The following is a 16277-nucleotide window of genomic DNA, read 5'->3' on the forward strand; positions in this document are numbered from 1 at the left end:
TATATTTCTTGATTCGTGCCAGGGCATATCTTAATAAGTAAGGAGTGAACATGGTCCAAAATTCAGAGGTCCACATGAGAGCACAGGTTCCCATCTGTCTCCTACCCAACTGGTTCCCCTCCCTGGAGAACAGCCATCTACTGTTTCCAGTTTCCTCTATTAAATTTTTTTTCTTTTTTTTTTTTTTTTTAAGACGTGAGTCTCACTCTGTGGCCCAGGCTAGAATACAGTGGTGCCATCTTGGCTCACTGCAACCTCGACCTCCTGGGTTCAAGTGATTCTCCTGCCTCAGCCTCCCAAGTAGCTGGGATTACAGGCACCCGCCACCACACCCAGCTAATTTGTGTATTTTTCGTAGAGACGGGGTTTTACCATGTTGGTCAGGCTGGTCTCGATCTCCTGACCTTAGGTGATCTGCCCGACTCGGCCTCCCAAAGTGCTGGGATTACAGGCATGAGTGCAGTGGCACAATCCTAGTTCACTGCAGCCTTGATTTACTGGGCTCAAGCGATCCTCCCACCTCAGCCTCCTGAGTAGCTGGGACAAAAGGTGGGCACCACTATGACTGGCTAATTTTTTGTAGAGATGAGGTCTCCCTATGTTGTCCAGGCTGGTCTCAAACTCCTGGGCTCAAGTGATCCTCCCACCTCGGCCTTCCAAAGTGTTGATATTACAGATGTGAGCCACTGTGCCTGACCTATTAAATTCTTTTGTGTCTTAAAAATCTCGCATGATTCACTTGTTCACCATGTTTAGAGTGGGTTTATTGCATATGAAATAAACAGTAAATAGTCAAACATTTGGCTACTCTATCCTATGTCTTTATAATTTTGGAAAATCCAATACAGAAGACGAAGGCTGTGCCGAACAGGGTACAAAAGAACTCCACATTAGAGTCCATATGAGCTTGTTCTGCCAGGAGCCCAACCCCTTGCTCTTAGGGCCCCAAAATCTCCAGGGCACTTGATCAGGCCTCACTGGCCCATCTCTGCCTGTATCTAAAGGAAAAGGGGGTTACAGTTCAGGAGGACATCAGAGAACACTGGCCTCGCCCCAGCTTACAGCTGAATACACATCATGACGGAGGGACATATTCAAATAGTTCACTTCACACATGATGGCAAACCTGATATAGTAGCTGCAACAACTTGAGGAAAATTGATATTTTATGTCTATGTGAACAGCAATTTCCTCCATCTATCTTATGTTAATAAACCAGACAAGTAACTAAACATGCACATACTTTTAGGTGATGAACCCGGGCTGTTGGAAGCAATCTGCCTCATGCGGCTTCCGTGGCAGCTCAGGGCCACCAACTTGGAAATGATTGCCGTCTTCCCAAATCCCACATTGCCAACCACCACCGCGCCTCTGTTTTCTGCCAGTTCTGTGTTCCTCAAGTTTTCTTCTATCTGGTGAAACAGCCAATCCCTTCCCACAAACACAGAGTCTGTTGTTATGCTTGGTACTTCAAACAACAAGGGTTTCAACAAAATGTCTTGTGGCTTGTAGGGAGCAAATCGTGCTTCAAAAGAAGAAAAATAAATTTTAGAAAAATGTCATAATTTTATAAACTAAGAAACTCAAATATCATTGCTTGTGTGTTACATTAAATCCTTAGCTTTACCCCCACTAGGATCTGTCTGTAAGCATTTCCAATCTCGTTCTATTAATACTTCTGTAATACCTCAATTATCATACCCTATTGGACCTATTGGACCAATAGGACACTACAGAGTGTCCTACTGAAATTACTTTCTAGTTTGGTCATGGCTTCGAATTATTCTCAGGACTCAAGGCACACACACAGAGGATTAGAGGAAGCCATGTGAGGGGCCAAATCATGTCTCATTGGTTTATCTGGAACTGCATTTAAGACGTGTTTCTTCCCTACTGTATGAATAAAACAGAAACATGTTTTCCCTAGAAATAGGGCTCTGCTCTCACCCAGGTGTGATGACTCTTTGCCTGTACAGTGAGGCTGCTGTGTACCTCACACAACTGTGTTACAGGTAGACAGAGAACATGGCCAATACAGTCCAAGGTTTTTTTATTTGTTTTTTTTTTGAGACAGTTTCACTCTTGTTGCCAGGCTGGAGTGCAATGGCACGATCTCAGCTCACTGCAACCTCTGCCTCTTGGGTTCAAGCAATTCTCCTACCTCAGCCTCCCAAGTAGCTGTGATTACAGGTACCCGCCACCATGCCCAGCTAATTTATATACATATATATATATATATATATATATATATATATATATTTTTTTTTTTTTTTTTTTTTTTGAGACGGAGTCTCGCTCTGTCGCCCAGGCTGGAGTGCAGTGGTGCAATCTCGGCTCCGCCTCCCAGGTTCACGCCATTCTCCTGCCTCAGCCTCTCTGAGTAGCTGGGACTACAGTAGGCACCCGCCACCACGCCCGGCTAATTTTTTGTATTTTTTAGTAGAGACGGGGTTTCACCGTGGTCTCGATCTCCTGACCTCGTGATCCGCCCACCTCAGCCTCCCAAAGTGCTGGGATTACAAGCGTGAGCCACCGGGCCCGGCCTAATTTTTATATTTTTAATAGAGACCAGGTTTCACCATGTTGGCCAGGCTGGTCTCAAACTCCTGACCTCAGGTGATCCACCTGCCTCGGCCTCTCAAAGTGCTGGGATTACAGGCATGAGCCACTGCGCCTGGCCTAATCCAAGAATTGAAACAAAGCTTATACTTTGTTAGTAATAAACACCTAATGAGTGTTAAACTACCCCTCACTTCAAAATAACTTACTGCAGAATTACTTTTTCAATTCCAGAAGCAAGTTAATCACATATTTTAAAGGAAGAAGCCGCAAACCGTTGAGGATGACATCTTAGCACATCTCACAGATATGCTTTTAGCACAAACACACTTTCCATCATGTTATAAACACAGTTGGCTTCAATGCTGGTTATCACAGACTTTCAAAGTTACTGACTGAGTTCGTCATAACCATTATCGCAGCTGATGCGAGGATAAATACCTTTAACTTCCTGTGCCCTACCTCCGGCCGTATTGTGCCATGGTAATCTAATTGACGTCCGTAGAGGAGCATTTCTCTGCCCGTCTAAATAACTCAGATCTTCCAATTTGGTTGAGCTTGTTGCTGTAATATTAAACCGAAGTTTAGTATCTTCAAAGGTGACTTTAAATTTCATACCTAAGTGACTATAACTTATAAATCACTAAGCAATTCAGTTCAGGCTTTCAACAAAATTTACTTAAATGTCATTTTGGTATTGTTTGCCCCAGTTTATTTTTCTGGCAGTATCATTAGTTGAAAAGTGGTAAAAACCAAATGCTTCTTTTTCTTAAAGTTATGTTGACTGAGTTGCCAGAATTCTCCATTATTCCTAGAAAGAGACAGAATTCACCATAAATTGTTTGATGAGGAAATCTGACAATCATGTGGCACACAGCAAAGCTTCAGTACTTACACCACAAGCAGGTGGCATGCTGCTAGATTCTTCTCTGCAGCTCTGGGGAGCTTTCTGCTGTTTGGAATTCCAAACTTATTAATTAAATGGGCAGATTCTATGTGTACAATTCCACAGCACCCAGAACACCAAAAGTTGGCTCAGTAGTAATAGTATAATCACATTCCTAAGCTTCAAATATATGTGTAGACTTACATACACATTATATATCATACCGCATTTTTTGGTGTTTTTTAATTCTAAAAATAAGTTATGTTTACCTCTGACCAAGTCAGTAAGACTCATATCACCTAAGTATTTGTTATAAAGCATTAAAGAGCAGGGTGCGGTGGCTCACGCCTGTAATCACAGGACTTTGGGAGGCTAGGGCGGGTGGATTGCTTGAGGTCAGGAGTTCAAGACCAGCCTGGCCAACATGGTGAAACCCCATTTCTACTAAAATACAAAAAAAACTAGCTGGGCATGGAGGCGGGTCTCTGAAATCCCAGCTACTTGGGAGGCTAAGGCAGGAGAATCGCTTAAACCCGGGAGGCAGAGGTTGCAGTGAGCCAGGATCGTGCCACTACACTCCAGCCTGGGTGACAGAGCAAAACTCTGTCTCAAAAAAAAAAAAAAAAAAAAAAAAATTAAAGATCTATTCAAAGATTCATACGAGTTAGATTACAAAAATAACTAGCGCAAAATAATTTTGCTAATTCTCAAGAAATCTTAGAAGTATATAGTACACGTTTTTGCCTTTTAAAAACCCCTCCTGTTATTACATTGAGGAAAATCTAAAATTAACCTAATTTGGTTTATAGGTTAAGCCCAACATGAAGTATTGTTGATCTTAGTCAGATTATTATCTTTCAGGACAAGAAAATATACAGTGACTTGAGGGCAAATGAGAGCCTAGCGGGAGACATAGTGCCTGGGTAAAGGCTTCTTAGCACTGGGGACATCTTCAGTGAGACCAAGGTGCAGGGGACAGAAGTCAAGTTGGCCACCTGTCTTCTGAAAACCCTCTGGCTGCCCAACAGGCTCTGACCCAGCATCCAGCTGCCGACCAGTGCCATCCATCCTACCTGCACCCTTCCTATTTCCCCCCACTAAGATCTCAGTCCTTCTCTTCCTCACTATCCATATCATCCTCTCTCATTCCTTCATTCAACAGCCACCTGGGTGGCTCCAGGCCTGACTGTGTTGGCATATCCCCTCTCGCTGCATCCTCCAAAGGGCAATCCAACACATGCCCTGCCTACTCATCCTCCCAGCCAGCAAGAAACACTTGAAACCTTGACTTCACGACAGCATGCACCTATGCCTCTGTATCCTGCTGGTGCATATCCACGGTGTATACACATTTAAGTGAATATTCTATGCACTTTGCCAGCTACCACACAAACCTTTCCCATTAGAAAGACTCAGCTAATTCCTTGTTGGGGCTTTTAAATGGATCGAATGTACGGTAATCCAAGGACAGCCTCTAGCTTCTCTCTAGGCCCTTTGTAAGTAGGGTGCATAAAACCTCCCAGAGGGCCAACAGGACTACACTGTCTTCCCCCAACCTTCTTACCTCCCTACAGTAACACAGCTTGGAACATTTTCTAGGCTCCTGCCTGAGCACTGAGACCCTTCTCCTCACATGCCTCATGGTGAATGCACCCACCAAGGCACAGGTAGAAGGGGCAGGCAGCCATATTCACAACCCATAACTCATTTCAGAGCCAGAACAGTCATGAACATCTGACATAATGCTGCAGCCCTAGAGAATAAAAAGATGCTTTAGAGTCTCAAAAGTGTTGCCTATTTCCCTTCTTCCCGACTCCTTAGAACATAACAGTTCATAAATTTATAACAACTGAAAGGATTAAAAATATGTGACCATAAAAGACATTCCAAATAAAGGATTGCAAAAGGCCCTAGATTGCATCTAAACAGGTGCAGGAGATGGTAAGATTCCACAGGCCTGTTTTCAGATTCCCAGTCACTAGAGCTTTGGCACCAAAATCTGCAACAGAGCAGCCTCAGTACTTCACAGCTCTTGGCTGATTCTCAATTTCAAATACGATTAAGCCGAGCTGAAAGCTGCAGCAGGGCCATAAGCCACCACCTGCCAGCTATCTCAGCTTTCTGAGGCATTTTCGAAGCCACCAATAGAGATGCCAGTGAATAGGGCAGGGAGATTTCAGTGGCTTAGCTATGTGCCCAGGTGCTCCCCACCCTCTGAGCAGGTAACTTGGGCCACTCTACCCTCTCAGGCATGCCTACAGTAGATTCTCAGTTGTTACCTATGCAAAAGTCAGACTCATATTCAGTATTTACCCATAAACGCTTTCAAAATCCTAGACACTACTCAGGGCCCAAAAAACCCAAAAGTAAAGCAATAATTTCATGCTACAATAAACCCACTGCTAGAATCTCTACAACAAAATTAATTATATACTTCTTGTGCACACACACACACACACACACTATATCTAACATCTGGATGAGAAGCACATTTCAAGATGTGGAGGAAAGTCTGTTTTTTGGTGAGGGTGGGCTTGGTGGGGCAAGGCAGAGGGAGACATCTCTAAGCTGAACAAAGAGGAACATTTGCTAAAGTTGTGGTTTAACCTATGGAAAGTCCATGCCAATAAGTCCAGGGCAGTGACCAGTTTTAGGAAAACTGGATAGCAATCATGCTTGTTTCCTGGAAAATTAAACACAGTGTTCTATAATCCACTCAAAGTATTTTGAAAGGAAAAAAAATAGTAAAAAATAGAACCCATTACCCAACTTCTTTATGATTTAAAACATACCTTTAAAGGCTTCTAGGTCTGTTTTTCATAAAGGAAAGAGGTGTCCATGTCATACATTTTGATGTGATATATAGTTGTCCAAACCAATCCCACTCTAACAAATACCTTTACAAAGAATATTAGTGAAATAATCTTGAAACCTAGCCAACTTAGTTTTATAATCTCTGTCAAAAAATAAAAATAAAAAAACCTGTCACTGTACTATATGGTTAACAGACAATTCCAGTTCTCTGTAGCAAGCTCAGTAAAGGACCTTAGGAAGAAGTTCTGCACCCAATCTCCCAGGGGCCAGCCCCATGGGGAGGCTGTGAACAGAGGCCTGGCATCACCCTTCCTTTACCTGCCAATCCTCATATGCCAAAACACCTTTCCCACCAAAAGGCAATTTGTTCACCTGGATCATAACATGCAAATGCTTCTAAGAGATTTCTGTATACAGTCCTTCACATACTATTCTGATTCTTCTAACACTGAGTGTTCTCTGCTGCCCTGTTTGTAGCAGCCTGCCTTCTAATCACTAAATAGTGCTACACAGAGTCTATACAACCTGAATCTTACTCTTCAACGGTACTTGAAAAATTTTGCCATTTCCTCTTAACTGAGGTTCAACTTCAGGGGCAGGAAGGGATGCAATGAAGAATCTACCAGACTCCTAGCTTGTTAACAGATATCATGAAATAGGCCTTTGCTCATGTCCTTTAAAAATATGCATTTAGTTTAAAAAACATGCAGCACAGAAGAAATGAGCAAACGCATTAGGCCAGGTAGACTTTGCTCAAATCTAGAGGTGAAACCCTCCGATTCCACAGGAGGTCTAGCTCAAGGGCACACGCAGAAGCTAATGAATGCGCACAGCAGAAACCAGAAAGCTCTGCTCTATAATCACGGCAGCCTCCTGGAAAAGCTCAGCTCACACCCACTGTCACTTCACATGGCAGGAGACCCATAAAGAACATCGAGCAGAAAACAACCCCAAATGGGATGCTTTTAACACTGTTAAAATTAACACAGTAATGTTTCCTAATTTTAAAATAGCTTGACTAAATTGAGCACAAGTTCACTATTTTTGTTGAAGTCAATAAAGTGATCAAGTTCTGGGATAATACAAATGACCCATTCATCATAACTAGGTAAATACAGTCTAAAGCGCCTTGGGTGCCACATACTCTGTTAAAGTGGTGGGACAGTGGTGGGAGGACAGGAAAGCTTGTGGAAGGACTATCAGTCAACTCGTATAATGTTCTCTAGTATTTCTCTCCGGCAGACATGCCAAATCCCTCTTCTGGAACAAGGCCATTTCACTTCCTTTGAAAGTGAATTAGAGTTGTGCCTCAGAACTTTTCCATTAGGGCCACTTATTTATCAGCTACTTCAGAGTCCCATTGTAAAAAAAACACCCAACAACCACCAGAGTGACCCACCGCATCCTGAAAGCATAGTATAAATCACAGAGAAATTCTCTGATGTAGGAGCGGAGAATCTGGGTCCCTGAATTAGTAGAAGAGAAATGTTAAGTGCTACATTGATAACAAAGAATGACTGTGGCAAGTTCCTCTTCTAAATTCAGCATAGGGTATGGAGTTTAGAAACTAGAAACTTTAAAAACAGGCCCCACAGCTCAGATGCAGAGAGCTCCTTTCCCCACCCATCTGGAGCTATAGTCATCCTTCACTATGCACTGGAGATCACTTCCAGAGTCCCCTGAGGATACCGAAATCCTCGGATGCTCAAGTTCCTTCTATAAAATGGTGTAATATTTGCACATAACCTACAAACATCCTCCTATATATTTTAAATAATCTCTAGATTACTTATAATACCTAACACAATGTAAATAGTTATGAGACTGTATTTTTAAATTCTTACTATTTTTTATCGATTTTTTTCCTTGGGTATTTCTGCTCCATGGCTGGATGAATCCATAGATGTGCAACTATAGATACAGGGGACTGACTGTATTCTCCTTGCTTGACACGCACCTGGCGACCAGTCTGACTACTGACAGTCACCAGCCTTTGTGCTTTCTTCTTTGTTCCAGCTGCTGCATCTTGGTAAAGCCTGTCTGTCTCGAATATTTTCATTTCCTTGATTGAGAGCTGCTACTTCCACTGCTTACATTTTAAGCTGTGAGCTCCATTTTAACTAAATCCTACAGAAATTCGGCCCTCTTCCCTGTACGATCGGCCTCAATTACACAAAAATAAGTTTGTAAGTTTGGTAAGAAGTTCCTCGAGCTGATATTAACAAACTCACTCAACAATTCCCATTTACCAGGAGGTAATAAATAGTAATGAATTTTCTAAGGCTTAAAACAACAAAAACCAAGAGGAGAGTTTTTATACTTTCTTCTCTTATGTACAAAGAGCCCGATAGTCCTAATAATTGATTTAAAGAATTCCAGAGCAGAAGGATCACTTAAAGACCATTAAGTACACCCTTATTGTGTTTACAGATTAGTAGGCTTAGGAAAGGTAAGTGCCTGACCCAGGGCCACGAAGCTGGCTTGTGTCTGGAGTGTGTTCCCATGTGAAGACAGTGAACACAGGGTACCTCGGTCTCCCTGAGATAATCCTTCCAGTGAAAGGTGTGGCCTTACCTGCAACTGAGTTGGGCCGTGGCATTATTAGTGAGCTGGTGCCCTGAGAATAAGGGACTGGACCATCTCCAGCTGAGGATTCTGCTTTGGGCAGCGTGCTCTCTGCTGACCCGGTGGTCTCCTCTTCTGCCACTGGGGAGCAGTTATCTGCCCTGCGGTCATGAAGCACTCCCTTCTGAACCCCTAATCTTAGGCTTCCGTCTTTATTCCATTCCAAACTGGAGCCACTCCGGTCATCATTTTCGGATGAACTTGTAATTGTGGCTGAAATGAAAGACCAAAATACTTTGAAGGAGGCCAGGCACAGCTGGGGCTGAAGAGTTAAAACATGCACACTGCCCTCCCCAGGATCAATGGAAAGTTTTCCAGTCCACACAGATTTTTATCAAAGTATGTTCCATACAATGTATTTTGGTAAATTAGAAGAATGTGGCTTACCAGGGGAAATAAGCTGCTAAATCGCTCTACAGAGAAGAGGAGCGAGGGAGAAACTCTGATAGGAAGATAATGAAAAAAATTGTCTAAAAAGTATCAGAGTTAAGAGTAAAATTATATAACTTGGAGATAATGTATCCTCTCTTTTTAACAAAGATTATTCACAAAAGAATTCATGTCTCATTAAATTCCTTTGAACCTTTAAATATACTTTCCAAATTAATAACATTTGTTGGGGGTGGGGGAGCGGGAATGAACAACAGAATGGTTAATGCAGAAATGGTACTGGAGAAAATCTTTAGAAACAAAAATACAATTATAAAATCAACCAGAGAATTTGACCCTTAATGCTTATGACATCTGTTCAAGATGATCCAGAGAGACTGACTTAGTATTTCTTCAACAGCACGAAATGGAAAACCTTCCCGTATCCAGTGCAGGTGAAGCACCAGCAGGAGAAGGTATACTATGACTGCAGAATTCACATTTAATCTCCAAGAAAGAAAACCAGCACAGAAAAAAGATACCAAAAACCTTTTGTAAACATCTTGGCAAAAGAGCAAAAAGAACATGGTCAAAGAGCGAAGCAATATTCACCCTACATAGCTTCTACAAAGAGTCACTTCTAATTTAAAGATGCTGAGCCATACGGGATCCCCTTGCAACCACGGGTCATCATCACCTGGGCCACTCACACCGCCCCACTGTTAGAACTAACACTGGCTGCGTCCTTGAGAACAGGGGCCATGTCCACTGATGCCTCTTTCCCTGTCTAGATTCCAGTCACCTAGGCCCTCAACTCCAAGCCTGTTAAATGGGAGTGCACAGGGCCAAAGTGCATTCACAACCCAGCTCCTGGATCAGGCTGCTTTAGCCACACACCAAGATGATACACACTGTATCAGAAGGCTGGTAAATTAGCTCAGGGTCAGTTATTTAGGATCAAAGGGTCTGAAGGGGTTTAGCTTTCTTTATATTCTTTACAGTTTAGAAGTAAAGACAAAACTATTTCCTTGCAGTACCCACAGGACATCCTGTCACAATTCTGACTGTCTTTACTCCTCCTGCTGCTGCAGCCTGGACTTATCACCCTCTCTGGTTGCCTATTTTAAAAAATCCCACATAAATGCTGAAGCCTTCCCTAGAGTATCCATGACAATCTTTTCCTTTTCTGAATAGCACAGCACAGCACATAGTAAGTGCTCAATAAATGCTTGCTAATTGAATGAATGAGCAAATGAATAAACTTCAATTCCATTTGTGGTCAGAGACACTACACTTAATCTCACTTACCAGAGTTTAGGATCTGATTTTGGGTGCCCATCGCTTTGATTCCCAGCATTTGCCAGTGTTCCATCAGCAGTATTAAACCATACCTCCACCTCTTTGGAATCAATCACAGCCTTCCTTGTGTTTTTAAATGGACCATTTATATGAACATAGGCATAGCAAGTATGACTCTTTCCATCATAAAAATGCCAATGGTGGTGTTGACAGCAGAAGCTAGCATTTACTGAAGGTTTGCTATATGCTAGAAGTGTGCTAACGTTTTTCAGGAGTGGTCTTATTGGTAAGTTTATTGCTTATTAGTGGTAATTATTAATGGTAATCCTGTTAATATAATAAGCTTGAAGTATAAAAATGCAGGCCATCCCATAACACAGGTTGTGGTGTTACAAACCTTCACATTTAAATCCAGCGTTTGCAACTCAAAATGCTTTTCTCAGACATATTGTAATAAGTTAGGTTCCCAGGCTACTCCAACATCCAAGTGACAGGAAGAGTTCCAGGCTAGGGAGATAGGGGATTTTTGTTTGGTTTTAATTTTGTGGCTGTTACATTGGAGAGCACGTATTTATAAGTTGAAAAATTAAACCAAAAGTCCAAGTGCTCTCCCTAACTGCCAAGCACTTCTGAACCAAACCCCAAAGATCTGAGTCCTAACTAGGACCTCAAGCAGGGGAAATAAGGACTTAGCTCACTTCCTGTTACAAGTGACAGCACTGCAATCAGGACCTCAGGGACCCATGGAGCAGCTGAGGACGGCTGGGAAGGCCAGGTCAGAGCTCCTGATGACAAGACAGGTGGAAGGCGTGGCTCTCACTGGCAGACATGTGCCCTACACTGTGCCCAGCATCTCGTGGGGTGGGAGGGGGGTGCGGAGGGGCAACACTCAGGTCCTGGCAGGGAGAGGAAGAAAAAGGGGTAGGGGAGGAAGGGCTCAGCTGCAGGAACAGTCACTGCAAAGAGAAGTCCCAGATGGGGTAACCATTTAGAAATGAACACATTGTAAGGTCAGTGTTTTTTTGTTTTTGTTTTTGTTTTTGAGACGGAGTCTCGCTCTGTCGCCCAGGCTGGAGTGCAGTGGCGCGATCTTGGCTCACTGCAAGCTCCGCCTCCCGGGTTCACACCATTCTCCTGCCTCAGCCTCTCCGAGTAGCTGGGACTACAGGCGCCCACCACCACGCCTGGCTAATTTTTTGTATTTTTAGTAGAGACGGGGTTTCACCGTGGTCTCGATCTCCTGACCTCGTGATCCACCCACCTCGGCCTCCCAAAGTGCTAGGATTACAAGCGTGAGCCACCGCACCCAGCCTGGGCAGTGTTTATATGAAGGAGACTAGTGAGGAAGAAGAGGCAGCCCTTCTGCTGCCCTCAAAGTTCCTGTGAGAGAGGCATTCCACAGTCCACATGTCCCAGGGTTCTCAGAGGCAGGGAGGCTGGGAAATCAGAAGCCACTCCACGAACACTCCTTCCTGGGATTCAATATCAGATGTAGCCTACACAGCTGGAAGCCCAGACACTCTCATCTTGGCTCAGCTCCATCTGAGCCCTGAAGCAGATCCAGCTGAGCAGATGAAGGCCAGATCAGCCTGGCTTCCCTGCACAACCTAAGAGCAACACCAAACATGGCAGCCCCGGAGTCCCCAAGAAGAGAAACCTGGTTCTTCCAATAAATGACATCTTTCTTTCTTCCAAGCTTACAGAAATTCAAACTCCTATCAGGTTAACCCAGTCAATCACTCTCAAGAATGCTTGTGAGTACAGCACATGTCAAGGGCAGCATCTTAACTGTGATGACTTAAAAAAAAAAAAAATCTCTAAAAAGTGCTATTTGACATTTCCCAGAGACTGGCTAATGTTTATAGTTGCTTAATAATTTAATAATTCTAGCATTTTGTTCTTTGGACTAGTATAGATGGCAGCTTTTGTCAATTACGGCTTGCTATCATCACCCAAACTGGGTCTCAGCCACCCTTGACACAGAGCATTCTGAAACTGAGCGACTTATCAGGCCTTAAATTTTATAAAGAGCTGTGAGGTTAGGCTATGCCTCACAATTTAGTGTTACATTCCATTTAGTCCCAAGGACAGTGTCTTATCTTCCTCTGTACTAGTGTACAGGGAGGGGTAGAATACTTCCAAAACACTTTTTTTTTTTTTCCCCATAATACGGGGTTTCACTATGCTGCCCAGGCTGGTCGCAAACTCCTGGCCTCAATCAGTCCTCCTGCATCAGCCTCCCAAGTAGCTAGGACTACAGGCACACATCATTGCCCCTGGCTCACTTTCTTAATATAACAGGGCGTATACCTGATCACATCCCATGAGAGGAGGCAGATAGGCTGAGAACCATCAACCCCGCCTTATAGAGATAAAAGGCTCCAGAGAACCTGGTCTCTCTCTCTCTCTCTCTCTCTCACACACACACACACACACACACACACACACACACACACACGTGCATGCACAATTAGTGGTATAGCCAATACCAATTCTTCTGATTATACATACAGCGTATTTTTAAAACACCGTTTGCTTGCACGGTGCTCAATACATAAATGGAGTTAATTATCTATGGCTAAAAGTTCATGAAGTCTGCCTTGTTAAAAAGTCATCCACTCAGTCATCAGATGCTTTGCTCTGTAAGGCTCTGAAATATGACTGCACTCTTTCTTCACCTTCTCAACATTTTTTTTTTTTTTTTGAGACAGGGTCTCACTCTCTTGCCCAGGCTGGAGTGCAGTGGTGCTATCTCGGCTCACTGCAGCCTCGACCTTCCAGGCACAAACGATCCTCCCACCTCAGCCCCTTAAGTAGCTAGGACTACGGGCACCATGCCTCGCTAATTTTTTATATTTTTTGTAGAGACAGGGTGTCGCCATGTTGCCCACACTGGTCTCGAACTCCTGAGCTCAAGCAATCCACCCACCTTGGCCTCCTAAAGTGCTAGGACCCAACTTTTCTTTACCCCTTGCCTTCTGAAGGTTCTATGTTGAATGGACACTTAAAATACAATCACCAAAAGAAAAATAAAATCAGTGTAGGTCCAGGGCCCTATAGGTAGTTTGGTGGGATCCAAATCAAGTTATAGGCTTAAATGAACATCAAGAAGAAAGCTAACTGTAACCTGACTACAGCATTAGCCCAGGATTGTTTAGGAACTAAGGGCCAGCGATATCAAACATATGCCACAAACAATTCATCAGGACCTTCTCTTTGAGCTACAGAGAAGATAAGAGGTGAAAAGAGCAAGGGGCTTGCTGCAACCTTGGCTTCTCCCCTCTAGGGGGTCCACAAGGAGGTATGTATCTCCAGACCCGGTACCATTTTGGGCACTGGACATTTTTGTCTTTATAAACACCATCTTCCATATGTGTTTTCTCTCTTTCCACTAGCTATCAGGAAACTTAGGAGTAAAGCTTTCTGCCCACTTAGAAGAATACAGTCTTATGAATGTGACTCCTCAATGCATCTTTTCTCTTGCCCTATTTCATACTTTCCCTAACTCAAACCTTCATGGAAAAGGAAAAATCTTGGTTTATTACATGTCTGTTTTGAGCATTTCAAATTCGCTGGTGAGGAATTAAGTAATGATCCTTAGGAAATCACAACAGTGGCTAAGATGAATATTGGAATACTGTTTACTATATGCCAGGCTTCATTCTAAGTTCTTTTTGCACTTCAACTCACTGACTCTCATTAACAGCCCTATGGACAGGAAAGCCCCAGAATGCCCTAAGTCCCACTCTATCCCAGAATGGGGCTCTACACGGTTTGTTTCAAGACAGGGTCTCACTCTGTTGCCCAGGCTGGAGTGCAGTGGTGCAATGACAGCTCACTGCAGCCTAGACCTCACGGGCTCAAACGGTCTTCCCACCTCAGCCTCCTGAGTAGCTGGGACCACAGGCATGCACCATCAGCACCCCTGGCCCATGTTAAAATTTTTTTTGTAGAAACAAAATCTCCCTATGTTGCCCAGGCTGGTTTTGAACTCCTGGGCTCAAGCGATCCTCCCACCTCAGCCTCACATGGTGATGGGATGACAGGCGTGACCCACCATGCCCGGCCTCTCTACACTGCTCTGATCATACCATACTATTAAGACAAGACTTGGCATACATCCCAAATACATGTACTATCAATTATGTACAAATACTATTATAATAGAAAATACACATTTTGAGAGGATAAAAAAATCACAAATGGATATTTTCTCCCAGAACGTTATAGACTGTCTTGCATTCCCCATTTTCAAGATGAGGACTCTCTGAAGAGAGTGATCTGTCCTTCCCTGGGTTGCAGAGAAAATTAGACATAAGGGCATATGTCAAGTGCCTCAGGCATCATGAATGCTCAGGAATGTTTTCCTCCCCACACAACTGAAGAAAAATAAAGTAGCTCTTAAAAAGCAAACATTTTTTAACCTCTGTATTTAGCTTAGTGGTTGACAGGAAGAATTTAAAGTTAAAACACTGGACCAATGAATTAAGGATCAAACAAGAAAGGAACATAATGGCCGCTCATAAAAGTGGATGAAAGGAAGAAGTGAATAGAAAAGGAAAAGCCCACTACTATAGCGAGACTGCCTCCTGTGACTAATAACTTTCCAAATTAGGTTTCACTGCTGCAGAGGAAGTCCGATCAGGAAAAGATCAGAGACAAGTCAAGGCAACGAGCGCAGAAGTCTGTAGGCCTCTTGGCTGACATGTGGCGTCCCTCTCTTGTGCACCCACACCTCACACCCAGCAGGCATTCAGGCCGCCAGGCCACATTTTGGATTCTCCCAAGTGTGTAAGGGAAAGCCTGCACGATGAAACCATCCTGCCTTAAACCTTTCTGGCCAGAAATGCCAGACTGTACTTTTCTTTCCACCCCTACCTAGGCCCGGCCACCTGCAAACTAACCAACCACAGAGAACAAAGTCCCTGGTTCACCTGCAGCCACAGCTTTTAACCTGAGGGGTCTAGTGAAGGCACTTAAGCCACCTTGCCTGGAATGCCAACAGAATGCCCCAGGTTGGACCCCCGCCCCAACCCTGCACGGTAACCTTCAGCTCCAGGAGACTTCTGGCTTCTCCTTCTGCAACTGCCCAGCCCCATCCAATGCGCCACAGGGCCCTGCTCCCTCTCTGGCCTTGCGCTGGGAGCCCTGTGTGCTGGCTTGTGACAGCCAGATCTCTGTAACAAATTTCTAGCTTGGTGCTCACCTGTGTTGCGCAAGGCATGCTCTGCTATGACATGCAGCAAGGCCAGGGGCCCGAGCCGCGCATTCCCAGCCACATTCATCAGGCCTTTCAACTGAGGAAACAGCTAAAGGAATGGCTGGGAGCAGGTTGTGCTGGAGGGGGAGGATGGGACCCACCACACTGCCCAACTGAGTCTGACACAATGAAGAACAGTCTCCAGAGACAAGTCTAAGGACTTAAATAACATGACATTTTCCAGAAAAAGCACAGTGTTTTGGTAAAGCCTCGCATAACCTGTGCACAGACACTGGAGTTTCTCACACAGCCTAATGACTCTTTTCCAGACTTTGGAAAAGAGTTAGATTAGTGGTATCATTATGCACCCACAGCATACATCTTCCATCAGAGGTATCAATCACTGTCATGTCTTAAATTCTTCTCAATAACTGACAACTTGCTCAGACTCTCCACAGAAGACCATTTTGTAGTCCCACAAGTGGACAAGTTTTGACAATAGATGCTGTGCCTTATATTTATTGT

The 16277-nt window shown here is 43.8% G+C and overlaps 1 protein-coding gene across 5 annotated transcripts in view; it reads right to left on the bottom strand.

Annotated features, from left to right (window-relative positions):
• The window catches only part of TANC1 (tetratricopeptide repeat, ankyrin repeat and coiled-coil containing 1), a 268517-nt gene that overhangs the window by 62592 nt on the left and 189648 nt on the right, over nucleotides 1-16277 (bottom strand). For 2 of the 5 annotated variants that reach the window (XM_055292022.2, XM_055292019.2), the window contains exons 8-10: nucleotides 8834-9097; nucleotides 3022-3123; nucleotides 1244-1525 (exon numbers count right to left, since the gene is read on the bottom strand). In XM_055292022.2, the coding sequence (XP_055147997.1) occupies nucleotides 1244-1525; nucleotides 3022-3123; nucleotides 8834-9097 (648 nt within the window). Of the gene's footprint in view, nucleotides 1-1243; nucleotides 1526-3000; nucleotides 3124-8833; nucleotides 9098-16277 lie in introns of all 5 variants that reach the window. The other 3 variants (XM_055292018.2, XM_055292020.2, XM_055292021.2) reach the window with 3 other exon arrangements.

Source organism: Symphalangus syndactylus, chromosome 9, assembly GCF_028878055.3.
Source record: "Symphalangus syndactylus isolate Jambi chromosome 9, NHGRI_mSymSyn1-v2.1_pri, whole genome shotgun sequence".
NCBI lineage: Eukaryota > Metazoa > Chordata > Mammalia > Primates > Hylobatidae > Symphalangus > Symphalangus syndactylus.